The 16,476-nt window shown below is 28.5% G+C and overlaps 1 protein-coding gene and 1 long non-coding RNA gene across 3 annotated transcripts in view; one reads left to right on the forward strand and one right to left on the reverse strand.

Moving 5' to 3' along the window:
- The window catches only part of LOC123259584, a 92,281-nt gene that overhangs the window by 31,665 nt on the left and 44,140 nt on the right, over window positions 1-16,476 (forward strand). The window lies entirely within an intron of this gene.
- On the reverse strand, window positions 8,338-10,212 carry LOC123259581 (histidine-rich glycoprotein-like). Of its 2 annotated transcripts, XM_044720176.1 has the most exons (4): window positions 9,673-9,716; window positions 9,189-9,337; window positions 9,051-9,134; window positions 8,338-8,517 (listed from the first exon to the last, which is right to left on the reverse strand). In XM_044720176.1, the coding sequence occupies exons 2-4, from the start codon at window positions 9,331-9,333 to the stop codon at window positions 8,471-8,473; spliced, it is 276 nt and encodes a 91-aa protein (XP_044576111.1). In that variant the 5' UTR covers window positions 9,334-9,337; window positions 9,673-9,716; the 3' UTR covers window positions 8,338-8,470. The 2 variants fall into 2 exon arrangements, 1 of the variants encoding a protein (XP_044576111.1); XR_006508271.1 differs by lacking the exons at window positions 8,338-8,517; window positions 9,051-9,134; window positions 9,673-9,716 and adding an exon at window positions 9,835-10,212.

Raw genomic sequence — 16,476 nt, forward strand, 5'->3', positions numbered from 1 at the left:
ATGTTTATTTTGTCTTGAATTTTTTAATTTTGTAAACTGTTGGAAATGTTATTTTGATTTTTACAAGATTCTGTTGTATAAGAGTCATTCTATACCGTAGGAATGTTTAAAATCATATTTTTTGACATGTTTTTTTATGCTTACCTACTAATTTTTAGCCTTTGACATGTAAAAATTTTTAAGTTATGAATTTTTTGAAATTAAAAAAAATAATGTTATTAAAAAAAACGATGAAGAATTTTTTTTTTTTTTTTTTTGTAAAGACACACTTCAAGAAAGAATTAATAGAGCACAGAACTTGTAGTTAATGTTAAATTAATCAGGAGTTATGAATTTATAAAATCACACTGAAAAAAATATTAATTAAGTTTAAATTAAAAATGATTAAATCGAGTTAATTTTATCTAAATCAAAAAAATTTTTTTAATTGCAGATTTTTTTTTGTACTGCTCCTTTTTTAAAAATTAAAGAAAAATTTCAAACTTTTCAAAATTACCTGCTTTGGTATGAAAGTTTATTAATATTTAATTTAACACAGGTACATCTAAACATTACGTTTTAAAAATATAAAGTCAAGTAATTTAAAAATAATGATTTTAAACTTGCGATATAGGTCTTACACGATACAATATAAATTTAGTGCGTAGTTATAGTAGCTCTTACAAAAGTACAAGGGACTCACTAGGGAAATAATGTCACAACAGATCTTTTTAGCGGCAATACGATATATCAAAATACAGTTCGAGGGGTAAAACAGGTTAGGTCTTCACAGCGGGAGATTTTTTCTGTTTGTCTGTGCTGCATGGGCTCTATTCTTGTCTACTGTCTATGTATGTAGATATGCTGGTAGCGTAGAATTGTATTGGGTTTGTTGTTGTTCTCCACAGGATTTGTGAGATTATATCTGTATACGTGTGGATGTATTCTACATAGTAATGATGATCATTGTTTACGGGCCTGCGTAGTGTGTATTATGTGTGTGAGAGAGAAAGAAAGATGGGATTAGGTATAGTGTGTCAACAGGTGTGCTCACTGGATTTTGTTTTTTACTGTAAATTTATGTGTGTGTCAGTGTGATACACTATATACAACTGAATTAGTTCAGAACTTCATCAGTATGTATATCTAACTCTCTAATATGATTCTGTGGGCGTACGACTTGTCGATTTTATCAACGAGTTACTGTTTGTGTGCAGATCCTGTATTAGCGAGATGGGTAATTTTATTCCGAAATTGTTTTTTGATTATTTTTATAAATATTTATACACGGAGAGAAAAATATAGAAATCATTCTTATAATTTAAATGAAATTTTTTCCTATACTATTTGAGGAGCGATTACTTAAATTATGGCAATAGTACCCATAATTTTTGGGAAATGTTACTATAATTATGAGAATGGTTCCTATAATTATAGGCACGATACTTATAATTATAACTGTAATATCGGCATGATTCCCATAATATATAGGAATGGTTCCCATAATATATAGGAATAGTTTCTATAATATTATAGGAACCATTCTTATAATATAATAGGAACGATTCCTATAATATTATGGGAACCATTCCCATAATATTATAGTGATGATGCTTAATAATATTGAGATATTTATCATTACAATCCAAGTTATTTGTGACTTCGATGGCCACTTTGAAGCATTTGAAATTATTAGTTTCGATAATTTTACTTGCTTCCCAATTAGATAGATAGATAGATAGATATATTTATTTATGCCAAAGCCTTAACTGGCCAGATGGCAAAAGAAAAGTTTACATTATATTAAAATATTTTACAAATTTGATGCTTAATTTAACAATATTTTATAACTTAATAAATACTTAACTTAATGTATATTTTGACAGAGTAAAAGAAGAATATAATTTAACAATACAGATTGAAGAATAACTTAAGACTTAAGTAACATTTTTGTTTGATTACATAGTTTTTGATGATTTAACTGAATTTAACAGACAATTTTTAAATATCAAGTTCGAAGAGGTACTGAAAGGTTTTATTCTTAACAATATCTATACTAGGCGCTTTGACTAGATCCTCTGACAACTCTTCCCAAAGACTATTAAATTACATCATTTGAAATATGTAAAATAAGTAATATTGTTCATATAAACAATAAAAGTTACATACCCAAAAGGTGGATTTAATAAATATTCAACGTATGTATTGTAAATAAATAATTTGTTTTAAAAATAAATGAAATTGTAAAAATAAACAATGAATTTCCATATCTACTTTGCTCCTCTAATTGTATAGTGAGAAAATATCCATTTTATTAGAGAATCTTTAGAATTGCTACAATATTTTTAAATATTATCTAACACAATAATAACTGAGTTGGAATAAACAATTTAAGATTAAGTACACACGTGAATAAAAATTATGAAAAAGAAATTTTTTCACTCTAGTGAAAGATCAATTTTTATTTACAAAAAAAAATTTATTAGCAAAAAGATATATAATAATTACTTTATATTTTTGAAGTGATTGTTTTATTATTATAAACATAAACATTTTTCTATTATTATGTGTGTCATTCCCATAATATTATAGGAACCATTCCTATACTATCATAGGAACTATTCCTATAATATTATAGGAACCATTCCTTTAATAATATAGGGACCATTCCTATAATATATTGAAGCTATTCCATTATTGTATAGGAACGTTTCCAATAAACTATGGGTATGGTTCCCATAATGAGCATAGTATTGATACCTATAATGATCATTTTATTATAGTAACCATTCCCATAATTTTTGGAAAGGTTCCTATAAATTTCTCTCCGTGTAGTTACACTTAAAAAAAAAAAAAAAATAAAAAATTTAGTAATTAAAAAAAATTTTTAACACACAACTTTTGAGTTATTTGCTCGATTTGACTAATCAGTTTTAAATAACAAATTAACAGAAAAATTAAATTAATACAATTAAGTATCTCTATAATTTTTATTTTGTAATGAGAGATTAAAAATTTTTTATTAATAAAATAAATAAATAAAAGTAGCTTAAATAGTATAAAGTACGGTGCGTTTGTACACCAACAATATACTCGCGGCGGTGATCTCAACAAAGTTGACAAGGGGATTAGCCGGTGCATTACGTATTCCAGGCACTTTCGTCTACCGGGTTTCCGCAAACACACGATCCACTCTTGTACCATTAACTCCGTCAGTTCTTCTGCTGATGACAATGATAGTGACCAGGATAATCATCATTCATCATTCTTGTTTTTAATTATTCCTTTACATCTACTAAGCAAACATTTCAAAATCCGGTTTCAAACAAACGATTTTTTTAAAAAATAATACTTTTAAATATTCACCAAATATGAATTTAATCGTGCCCGAAAAAATAACTAGATAATAATAATAGTGGATGAAAAAACAGCAAAGTTCATGTATGGGGTCATAGACCTTTGAAAGTTAAATAAAAAAGCTACCAATTATCAAGTGTCTCTCATTAATGACGAAAAAACCCAATTGAAAGGAAAAAAAGTTTAGTAAAACGTAAAAACAGTCTCTATAATCTGCGGAGGCTGTCGTTCCGTTTAATTAGGCCGAGATGTACCGCTTCATTGAATAGAACCGAGTGTGCACAAGATCAAGATGATAGGTAGCGACTACCCGCACAAACACATACTCAAATCCTCGTACCGTCAGTGTATATTTATATAAATGGAGATGTATGTAATCAACAAACCATATGACGAGCGTACATTAACATTAGCTGATGTTGCCAAGGACGGGGACGAACACAGCCCAAGGAGATTGACACACACTTTTAATATTGTAGTTTAATGTATCTAATCAAGACTACAGGTATTTTTTTAAAGCTCACCACACGTATTAAGAGGCCGATGTATACATAATATTACGCTAGGTGTTCGCCCTATTCGGGTTCGCCGATCGAGGTTTGAACTCCGTTGAACTGTATAAGGTTAGACGAAACAAGTGTGTGTATGTGGAGTAGGATGAAGTGAACCAAGTGTGGGTGTGGGTGTGTGTAGTCGAACGAGCGGTTGTCGGGTCGTCGCCGGGTCAATGTCGCCAGAGTAATTACCCTCTGTCTGTTTTTGCTTGCTCCTATTTCTCTCCTGAAATCGCCCATGTGTTTTTTCATTTTTTAATATTTTTATTTTTCAAGTCTTCGTTGACATTGCCACCCACTTACAGTGTCATTATTTTATTATTTTTTTTTTAGATAATAATTCATTACGGATAATATTTTTGGGTACGAAAATTAATTCGATTAATTAATTTTTTTTTCACGTCTAACAAAATTTCACTTAATAAAAAATTTTGTACAAGAATTTTTACGTACACGGAAAAAAGTAAACTGTAATAAATAATCCGAACAAAAACAGTTTCACTGTAAAAAAATCACGCCAAGTCCACGTTCATAAGACTATTAAGAAAAAAAAATTTTATTTCCTTACAAAAAGATATAAAATAAAAAATTAAAAAATCCAAGTAACCGATATGGTTGTATATTATTAAGGATTAGTTTTTTGATTTGGAATAAAATTATAATGTGTATTGTTCATTATAATATACTTATTATTCATTCATATTATTCATATATATTTGATTGCAAAATGCACTTGAAAATGATAATGTAAAAATAGGTACTATCTGCAGATAGATTCTAGTTAAATTCCAAATGGACGCCACTTCTATGTAAGATAGGACTGACGAGCATGCGCGCCGTACTGACAACCATCTGAGACAAATAAATCTCAGATGGCTCTGAGCCCCATCTCGGATTGAACTGAAATAAACGAAAACTGTACCTACTACAGTCTACATTGAAGTAGTAACCATTGGTAAATTTTTTTCACTATAGATCGAATTAGGTTCCGTCCAACATGGAAACCAGTTAAATCTCGTTTTTTCCGTGTACAACTTGAAACATTTTGTTAATGCAACTAATGGATTTGTTGCTATAATTACACTTATTTGTTACCACAACATATTTTTCAGTTATCCCGTCTTTTTTTTCAAAAAAATCGTTTTTATGCGTGCGATATCCGATGTACTGCTTGAAACTATAAAAATTAACCGGAATCCGAGTGAATTTTACAGCTTACTTTTTTCCGTGTAAAAAAGTATTTGGGTGTATAATTTGAACTTTTACCAGCAGGAAAAAAAAATTTTCTCACAGATAATTCCACATCGTGTCCTTTCTCAAATTTCTCATCAATACAATCGATTTTTTTGTTCATTTATATTTTCATCTTTGTGTGAAAATTTTTGAACGGTATATTGCGTTGCGTGTAACCACCCAATCGTCGCAATACAACTTATATTCATTTATCCTTATATTTATATTTATATTATCTTTACTCTCTTTCTTTCACTACCGCTTAGCTTATTCACAGTGATGCCTGTTGAAAAACGATTAGTGGTATCACTTGGTATCGTCGAAACCTTTTATGCGATTGTTAGTGATGCTGGTGCGGTTTAGCTCTTTATGCTACTTATTCCTCACTTTCACAAACATATCCCATAATACCTTAAAAGTTATATGATAGTTATATTATGGTTACCATTATAATGATCCGAATAGAAGTAAATATAAATATTGACAAACAAAAAAAAATTTTAAATAATAACAATAATAATAAAAATCTTTAAAACGGTTAAATTATTACTCGACACGGTTTCACAGGAAAATTTTCCCTCTTTGCTCTAAAGACTCACAATCAGTTAATATAAGTTAAGTTAAGGCAAAGAGTTAAGAGTAAAGAGAATAACCGAAGAACACGAACTAGTGAAGAAGAAGATGATGATGATGATGATGATGATGATGATGATGATAATGATGAGGGATCTGAGTGGTGACCACTCATGGCGACTCCGAGGTTGGTTTCATGAGAAACGAGCCGCACGTCTTTCTATCTTGGTCTTGGAGCTCCGTTCACCGCGATTAGGATCACTAACTTTAAACTACTCCTCTGTAGTCAGCCTATACTACTTATATTATGCTTTTCCGAGCTTACACTGCTCTACATGTTATGCACTGGATTCTAAACTCACTAGTCCTATCACCGACTCGGCTATCAACCTTTACTGCGTACTTTTCCTAGTAATAATATACTCAGGCTGCAGGTTTATCTGCTATTCGTAATTATTGGGGTCGAATGAGCCATCATTGTGGGAACTCTGTATTTAGTTAATTAAATTTCATTTCAAGCTTAATGTTGTAGATGTGTGGTGATCGTAGACTAGTGCAAGTAGAGGTATTCTATTTATTTGATTTGTCCAGTCATTTCTAATTAGTAAGACGAGCGCTGCGGGATACTGGAGATCATTTTTTTATTTTTAACTTCCCGCTAAGAAAATTGAAAATTTTCAAAAATTAGTTAATAAGAAGTTATTGGTTTTAACCCGTTTTTCGAAAATCGAGTTTTCATCGGATCTCGATGTTTCGAGGTCCTAGGAAGCTTTCCTAACTATTTTCACGATGATGTCCGCACGTCTGTATGTGTGTGTGTGTGTGTGTGTGTGTGTGTGTGTGTGTGTGTGTGTGTGTGTGTGTGTGTGTGTGTGTGTGTGTGTGTGTGTGTGTGTGTGTGTGTGTGTGTGTGTGTGTGTGTGTGTGTGTGTGTGTGTGTGTGTGTGTGTAAACCTCTCGTAACTTTTGAACGGCTTGACCGATTTCATCGCGGTTGGTGTCATTCGAAAGGGCTTCGCCAAACTTAGATTGAAAAAAACAGTAAATCATAACCGGAAAAAATAAAATTTCTTTAAGATCAATAGGTAAATTAATATTATAATAAAATAAATATAAAAGAAATAATGGTTAGTCACAAAAAAGTCAAATGTAAACAATACTCTTACATTCAAAAATAGCGACACCAAGCGTAATTTACTTGAAGCGAGATTTGTTAATAGTTAACAAATCTTTATTTGAATGAAATAAATGAGTCGATTCAATTAAATAAACCAAAACGAAGTAGTATTTGATTCAAAGTAATATATATTTAAATAAAAGAAATTTGTTAACATTAAATAAATATTTTTGATTCATTTCAAATAAATCTGTGCATTTGAGTCAAACAAACCGTTTTCTCAGTGTACTAATAATAAAAATAAAATATGATTAGTTGATGATTTGATTAAAATAAAAATAGACTAATAATAAAATAGATCTGATACAATTGCATCAATAGAAATAACTTATTAACTTAAGATTTTCCTGTTTCTCAGGGTGCCGATGACTCGATTGAAACGACTCTGTTAGTAATTGAAGGCCCATCTCCTGCTATGCACAACAGGCTACACGTATATAAATATAAGAACAAATACACATCTAGATATAAAAGATCTTGCTGTGAGATGCATCAGGTAAAGAATCATCATCATTGCTCTAGAGCTGTATCTGGTCTCTACTCGTAATGCACAGAGCTCCGATTGTGCTCGGTTCTCGGCACTAGACAAGCAAATAAAAGTAAAGTAACTACTCAGAAGTAAACCTCACTCCTGAGACGTACAATACTCTCTCTTGCTCTTTCACTAGTTTTTTTCTCGATTTTATTATTTTTTTCTTCTCTACTCGTACTTACTCTTACACTCTTGTCGAGTAAATTATGATTGTCGAGTCCATCAACGTTTCTACGTTTTATAAGTCATTATGACATCCCGATCTTGCCGTTGGAATAAAATTACCCGGAATCGTTCCTCGCTCAATACAACCACTTGGACTCCATCCGTTATATTAGTCTATAGTGTTTTTAAATTTTTTATCGTACTTAATATTTATTTTTTAATACGACTTTCAGTAGATCCCAAGATTTATGTATAAGAGTTCCATCGATCTAAGAAAACACCGGTTCAACATTATTAACCAAATAATTTCCTCAATTAGTTCTTTCGTTACACCTGACTGACTATCATTTTATTTGTTTATTTATTTCCTCACAATTATTGTGTAATTGTAACATGAAAGTTCAAAAGTGATAAAAATAATTCTCGAGTCAATTTTAAAATTTATTTACAACATACACTAAAATTTTGCACGCCTCATAAAAGAAAAAAAAATTAATTCTTCAGAGATTTTCTTTTTAATAATCATTAAAATTATTTTCATACCCAAATAAAATAAAGATAATTAAAAAAACTTAAATAGTTAACAAACTTACTTACTAATAATTTGTAGCGGCAAATACTAAAATTATATCTATTTTTAAAACTTGTATAAGATTACAGTAAATTACTCATGTTATAATAGAGACATATTGCCGTTACATACGCAATTTATGTTTCCTATTACTGTTTTATACTATAACATTACCAGTTTAAGTAAATTGATTAAATTATTTTATAATAAGCGGTTTTATTTTTTACAGTATTTTATTTTAACTTTTTTTAAGTTTCAGTGTGTATTTACTACCAATTACTACATTAACTACTATAAAGACTACTCTCTGCGGCGGCTGGTAACGCAGATTAGCTGTGACGTCGTGGCGAATGGTGGTGATGACCATGAGGAAGTCCTAGACGCACAACAACAATTTTTATTCATTATTTTTAAGCCATCAAATTTATATATTTTGATTTAACAAAAATAATAATTTGATTTTTTTATTTATTACACAGCAAAAAATTTTGCGTTAAAACATTTTGTGTTAAAAAATTTTATGTTAAATATTTAACAGCCGAGACCAGTGATTGCAGTTTCAATCGGCTCAGCGAAACGAATGGAAATTTTGAAAAAACGTTTTTAGAGATAATAGATAATTTAATAAACTATTTCACCACAAAGCGGTTTTTTCAAAAATTTCATTCGCTTTGTCAAACCAATCGAAACTGCAATTGCTCTGCTGTTAGGAGTGCGACAGAGATAGTTCCGTTGAACTCCGTGAGAGCAAAGCGAGAAAAAGATGGTCTCGCCTGTTAACACTTTTTTGTGTTGATTTAACAGAATAAGTGTTACATTTACACATAAAAGTGTTAAATATTTAACACTAAGTTTTTTCATGCAATAACGCAAAATTTTTTACTGTGTACTTTAATAATTTTCACAAACCTGGATGATGGTGATCAGGATGTTCATGACGCAGTTTAAGATGAACAACTTTTTTAATAACTTGATCAATTATTCCATGATGTCCTTGATGTCCGTGATGTCCATGATGTCCATGATGTCCATGATGTCCATGTGGTCCGTGATGTCCATGTGGTCCGTGATGTCCATGATGTCCATGATGTCCATGTGGTCCGTGACGTCCATGATGTCCGTGATGTCCGTGATGTCCATGATGTCCATGAAGAAAATTGTCATGATGACAAATAGATCTGTGATTTCTCATTTTTCTTAACAAATAAAAATTTTAATGTGATAATGATTATTAGGGTGCGTCAAAATTTAATCTTTGAAAGCAACCTTTTAAAATTGGAATTTTGAGTTTCGCTTTTAACAGGAGCTGTATTTGGGCATTTCCTAAGGAGCTTCGTTTAGCCAAATTTTGAAATTTTTAAATTCCAGAAAAAATGCTTAATCAAAACTCCTGTTAAAAAATTATATGAATATCTAATAAATCCTGACACATCAAAATATCTGAGAAAATGCTCAAACCTAACTCCTGCTAAAAGCGGAACTCAAAATTCCAATTTTAAAGGTTGCTTTTAGAGATTAAATTTTGACGCACCCTAATGATTATTTTCTTCACTTAATAAAAATAAACAATCAAATTTCAAAGATTTGTATTAAAATTTTTTTGTCTAGTTTAAAAAATTATTAAAATTTAAATCGTTAACTAAATGTAATATTTACAAAAATAATAAAAACTGGAATTAAATTTTGTAAATACTTGCAAAAAATTGGAGGATCTAACTTTTATATAAATAAATTTCCAACGAAACGTATGTTAACGTGCAAAACCGCTACTATACTGGTGTTTAAATGATGAAACAAGTCTTGATATACCTGGGAAAACGTATCTTATCTGATAGTAGTTGATAATTATTATTGAAATTAACTCCGAGGATTTTTACGTTTTGCTCGATAATCATAGCATTACGTAAGAATTTATCATAAGTACATTATGCAACTGAAGTATCAAAATGATTATAAAATTTGAAATTTTTCCATAATTAAATTTAAGTAAACATGTTTCAAGCCTACATTTATAAATTCAAAATTTTTATAGTTTAAACTTTGAATTCGGTTTGAACGGTAAGAGATACGATAAAATTCATAGTAGCTATTTTTTTTTGGAAATTGAATTTTCTGTAAAAAATGTTTCTTATCATTTTTTGATAACTCGGATATTTTGATTACAATTTGAGTTTTAAACTCTGTGAATAGTTAAATTTTTCCGATATTCATTAATAAATATTTTTGTACAAAACTAAATATGAATGTACAATTATTGAGGTATTAAATTACATTAATTGATAGTTAATGATAGAATTAGAGGTCAATCACAGACGGATCAATTAATACAGTAGTATAAATTATTAATTAAAAATAGAACATTAAGAAAATATTTAATTTTCTTGCAAACTATTTTTTTATCGAAATGAACTGTCTATGTTCAGTCCACGTCAACGTGAATCATCGCGATGATTCACTTGACTACCTACTGCTGTCATGTATTTTCATTTTATTTATTTAACTCGGCTGTATTTGTGCAAGACCTTTGTCATTCTCATTTGATAATTACTGAACTAACGGCTCAACAATACAAAGTGTCATTTTGCGCGAAAAGGATAACTTTACTCAGCGATATGTATTTCCGGCATGACATTCACCTGTTGCCTGCAATCATTAACTAGTTAAAGAGTTATGAGCTCTCTTATCAAAATCCATTATCTATTTGTGTTTATTTAATTTTCTTTCTCATGTTCTCATTGGAACAGTCGGATCATTTATTCAAAATAATAAATAAATAATCAATAGAATATTTTTAAACGCTGTAACAGTTTATTTTATATTTTATAAATTCGATAAAAAAAAATAAAGACAGTAAATAATTTGAAAATTTAAACTGATAAAATTGACACCAATTTATAAATAAATAATACATTGGTTAATAAATAAAATAAATAATAAATAATCTTAACCTTGGTTACATTAAATATTGTTAACAATGCATGAATAAATAAATAATTGAAAGTGAAAGCTTTATTTTATTTTAAGAAAGTAATGACTCATTTTTATATATCTTATGATAAATAAATGTTTAATTCGATTAAAAAAATTTATTTAAATATTTATTTATTTATTTATCATTTTAGCGATTGTGATAACAATAATAAAACCTTCGTTGTAACAATAGTTATGATTATGAAATAAGATTAATTTTAATACGAGTTGAAGGCCATTATTTTTAATTGAGTTATAAATAAATAAATCGAAATATTCATTGCAAATATTTATTGTTAATTTAATATAAATAATCAATGTCAATAAATATAAATAAATAATAATGATTATAATTAAAAATAAAAAAAATTTATAATAATAATAATCTGATGTGTTAGTTGTGTCCTGAGGGGACAAAGCTGATAGGATATTACCAAACTACTCGATTAATTTGCATGGAGTTCGCGACGTGCCGGAGTTCCGTGGCTTGCGGCTTATCGATTGTTCACAACAATATTAACTATTCCCAAACAAGAGTTTTAATATCTAAGGAAGCGGTTTTACGGAAATTGAAGTACTTTTTATTTATAAATTATTGTTAAAAAACAACAAATGTTCTTAAAAAGAATTTACAATTATAAATTTATTTTTAAAAAATGGAAAATTTTTTTATGAAATACTTTTTTTCATAAATTCCATTTAATTAATTGAATTTTTATTTAATTTACAGGTTCTCTATCAATAAATATAGTTCGATTTCTCTTAAGGTAGTTTGGTCGTCGCAATCCAAGGTCAAATTAATAGATATTTTTTTTTCTTTTTTGCAAGTGAACACTCGAAAAATAGCATAAAATATAAAATTATTTCTAATCAGAATTTAATTGAATAAATTCAATTCATAATTATGGTTAAATAATTATAATAATATAACTATTAAAATATCAACTGACTGTCTGAAGTACTGGGCTGTCACCCCGCTTGGAAAAGGTTTATATGTTTCAAAATATATGATTAAATATATTGATATTATAATGTGATATATGGAACGATACATAAAATCATATCTATAATTTTGCCACAATGATATAAAAAAATATATTGTAAATAAATATATCATTTTCATGTATAAACCATATATTCATCAATATATTTGCTTCATGTATGCACGATCCATACGTGTATCGGTATAACTTTTTATATAATGATACCTTATACTTAAAGTAATGTATCGATAAATATATGGTGTCACATATATTCTTCATATATTGTACATGATATATTATATATGGTTTTTATGTATTTGGTAATATAGCAGATGATATATACTAAACAATATATGGATCAACATATATTAATTAATATATTATTTAAAATACATGGTTCCATATATAGAATAAAGTTATACTTTTCAATATAGACAATTTTGCCGCCATATATTCATCACTTATATGCAATATATTGTATAATATATTTTTAACGATATATAGTATTTTCATGCGGGACAAAACAATAACAACTGTTATAGGTTATGTAAGGTCGGTACTTAAAACAGTTGCTCACGGTGTTCATTTATTGTTTAAATTTGAAAATATCACTTCAATATGTTAAATCAGCTATAATTTACGTGAAGTTTTAATGTATGTTTAATAGCAATTTATTTTAATGCAAAAAAACTTTATGATTATACTTCAATTTCAAATTTGCTGCGCACCAAGAAGTTGCCATTTTTCCCCTGATAAACATGGGGGAGTAATGTCTCCAACAAACAACAAAGATACACGGAGAAAAAAATTTTGCTATAGGAACTCTATAGTTAGTCTGTAGTTAGTTAGTTGTAAAAAGTTCCAGTAGGTTAACGTTTTCTTATGGTAACAATACCGTTTGGCTCCTGCAACTCTACATCGTGGAGCTCTGAGAGCTAAACGTTATTTACCTCTCACAACTCTACAGGATCGTTCTGAGACTATAACAAATTTTTGGCAGTCTGGTTAATAATTTTTTTTACGATTTAGCAATGATAATTTAATAAATAAATGCGACAGAACGAATTTATATTGCCAACAATAATTGTATATGACAAATAAGAATAGTATTATAATAGAAATAAAATAATAATAGAACTTATATTCCAAATAAAAATTATTTGTAAAATAAAAATATGGTCGTCACAAAATTATCTTATTTTCTTGATTATATTAATAAATATTGGACATAAAATCACTACCATATATGCACAAGAAAAGATAAATAAACGAAAACAAATTTTATTTTGTGTTAAATGGGGTCTTTTGAATGTATTCCGATAACTTATTACTTATCACAATATATTCAACTAATAAATTTAATTAACAGTCACTGCAAATGAACCTTGAAAAACCACAAATACAAAACTGTTCTAACGAAATTCAATTTGACAAAAAAAAAACCTATCTTCTTAAATAAATAAACTGGAAACTTAATTGTCCTCATATATTTTTAATAATATGGATCAGTAACAAAATAATTCTGTTTGTCATTTTAGAAGATTATGAAATATGTCAGCGCACTCCACTACTGCGCAACGTAGGGCGCTCCCAAGTATACCGTTTGGCTCTTAGAACAATCCCGTAGAGCTCTGAGAGCTCAACAACATTGAGTTATCAGAACTAAATAACGAATAGTAAACTGTGTATAGTTGTGGTAACTCTACAGTTAGGTTACCAGAACAAAATTTTTTTTTCCGTGTAGAAACCAATTTTTGTTATTAAAAAATTAATTAAATTAAAACTATGTGGTAAATCGTTATCAAATTTTGATAGAATATGTATGAAACATTGTTCTATCTATTGGAAAGTTTTTTTTACTGGGTCAAGTTGGCCGATTTTTTATAAATCCTCCATTTCCGAAGTTATTGAACAAGGACACTCATAAGAGATCGTGTATTTTTGCAAAAATTCAATTAATTATATCTCTTAAACGGTGTGGTAAAAAAATTTGATTTTTTTTCTATAGATGTATTAAATCACAATCTTTCGAATGAATATAAAAAAATATAGGGTCAAGTTGAAGTAATTTGGCACCCAAACTACCTTAAAAAATAGGAGTAAAAAAATATGATTTTATTTAAATAAGCAGATTTTAAAAGTTTGCTTTAAAAATAATATTAATATAATAGTTAGGGTGCATTTATTGTCACTTATAACTGTCAATATCATAACTATGTAGGAAGTGAAGCAAATCAATGTGTTTGTTGTTGTGAAGCGATATTTCTCTACAAAGTAATACATTGTATTCTATAGCATGTGTCCATACTGCTAATTAAATTATATGGATTGTAACTAACTTCGAATATATGTCCAGAGTTGTATTATCAATAATAATACGTCTTGAAAGCCAGAGGTCAAATGTTTCATTAAAATTTTAAAATAAAAAAATTCTTTAGATTTTTTTCAACTTTTTAGCAATTGAAAAAAATGATTTTTCCAATAAAATTTTTTTACGTCACATCAATTCTCGACTATTAAGTAAGAAATTAAACGATGTACATAGAAAAGATCGAATTGGATATTCGGAAGATTGTATCAGCATTTCCTTGACGAAGATGGAACTCCAGACAGGCTATTATTGTCGAAATATGAGGGAGGATTTCGCCTTGCATTTGATAAATCACAGAAGTAATCAACTGCTCTGGTACAATAATCTTACAGAATATAAAAAAAAAAAAAGAAAAAATAGTATCTAAATCTAAATGGAAAAATAACTAGCTCCCATCAGTCTATTTGCGTGGTTATTCAGCTATCTAGTTCATCAGCATCTCACTAGAGTGAGTTAGTGCGAGCGTCAGTATTATATCTCATTTTTATTCTTAATTTAGTCTAGCCGAAAAAAAATCAATGTTATATTACTGTTATGAATGATGCAAGAGATCCCCTTATCATCATACTCGTTTCGCCGAGAAAAAAAAGCTAAGAAAAAAGTTATTCACTTTCATTATTTCTTACTTAGTATCCCAACGCATCTATATAATGCTCATTTCACTACCGGGGCTCTAATATTATATTTTCTTACCCCACGCTTTTATCTACTTATTTTACTCAGGGAAAAAAATCAACTAAAAAATTTATAGACACTTTGGATCTTTTTTCTTTAAATTAAAACTTTATTAAATCTATCTGAATTTATTCAATCATGTACCTCTATATAATCATATAATTACATTAATAATAATGAGAAAAATTTTTTTGACGAGGCCATATCAGAAAATTTTACATGTTTATGTGTCTTGTGCTCATATTTTTTTTTTTTCGATCAAAAATAGTATTAAAAATCTTCGACAGGTGGCGCATGATTACTAAATCGTCTCCCTACAAGAGAGTTGAGTCTTAGATTTTAACTAAAAAATAAAAATAATTTTTTTGACTTATAAATCTTATTAGGTTTTTATAAACTTTTTTTATAAAAATAATAAATATCTTGTATGTTATTTTTCATAAAATATATAAAACATAAACAAAAACTATATATATTGAATGTGAGTAGAGACCAACGGTCAGAAATCATAAATATTATAATAATATTGTAATAACCATGTTAATTATATTTATATGATAACAATAAAAATCTTTGAAAAATGAAAAAAAAAATTTTTTTTTGACTTAAGAAATTTACTTGACATTTCTTTTCATTTTAATTATTTTAATATACTTTAGTTAACGTACACAATTATAGAAAAAATTAAAAAAATATAATAAAAATTTTTTTATGAGTAGTAAAAATAGATCAAGTAGAAGGTAAATTCGAAAAAAAAAAATTGGAATAACGGTTGACTCTAAAGGCCATCCCTGCAACTTCCCGCTCATTTCGTACTTAAGTGCTCAAAGTTACAGATTACGTTTTTGAGCTCTTCGAGCTCAAAAATATAATTTTTGTGTCATTTTGAGCTCTTTGAGCTCAAAACTCTAATAGCAGTTTAATAAAACACAATTTTTTGAATTTTCAAACGGCAATAACTTTTGAATGAATGAACCGATTTTCACGCGGTTGGCTGCATTCGATGCAGTTTTTGAAGTCCCATGAAAAATCTTCAAGTTTAAATCGATCGAGCCAGGAATTTCGAAATAATTCCGAAAAAAAACTTTTTTCGGTTTTTTTTTCGACAACGATAACTTACGAACGAATCAACCGTTTTTGACCGGGCTTGCTGTGATCGACGTGGTTTTTTTTATCTTAAGAGCTGATTAGATTTTGGAATTGATCGGTAGAGCCATTTAAAAGTAATTAAAAAAAAAAAACACATTTCAAAAATTTTTTTTTTTGTAGTTTTTTTGAGATTTCTCAAAATCTACTGATTCGAATCGGTCCAAATAGTATTCAAAATCTAAGTTTA

The sequence above is a fragment of the Cotesia glomerata genome, linkage group LG2 (genome assembly GCF_020080835.1).
Source record: "Cotesia glomerata isolate CgM1 linkage group LG2, MPM_Cglom_v2.3, whole genome shotgun sequence".
Classification (NCBI taxonomy): Eukaryota; Metazoa; Arthropoda; class Insecta; order Hymenoptera; family Braconidae; genus Cotesia; species Cotesia glomerata.

Excerpts from the sequence above, each read along its gene's own strand:
- LOC123259581 (XM_044720176.1), bottom strand. The coding sequence starts at position 9,333 with ATGAGAAATCACAGATCTATTTGTCATCATGACAATTTTCTTCATGGA. Across the intron at positions 9,135-9,188 it reads CGGACCACATGGACATCACG|GACATCATGGAATAATTGAT; the intron begins GACCACATGGAC and ends ACGGACATCAAG. Across the intron at positions 8,518-9,050 it reads TCCTGATCACCATCATCCAG|GACTTCCTCATGGTCATCAC; the intron begins GTTTGTGAAAAT and ends TTGTGCGTCTAG.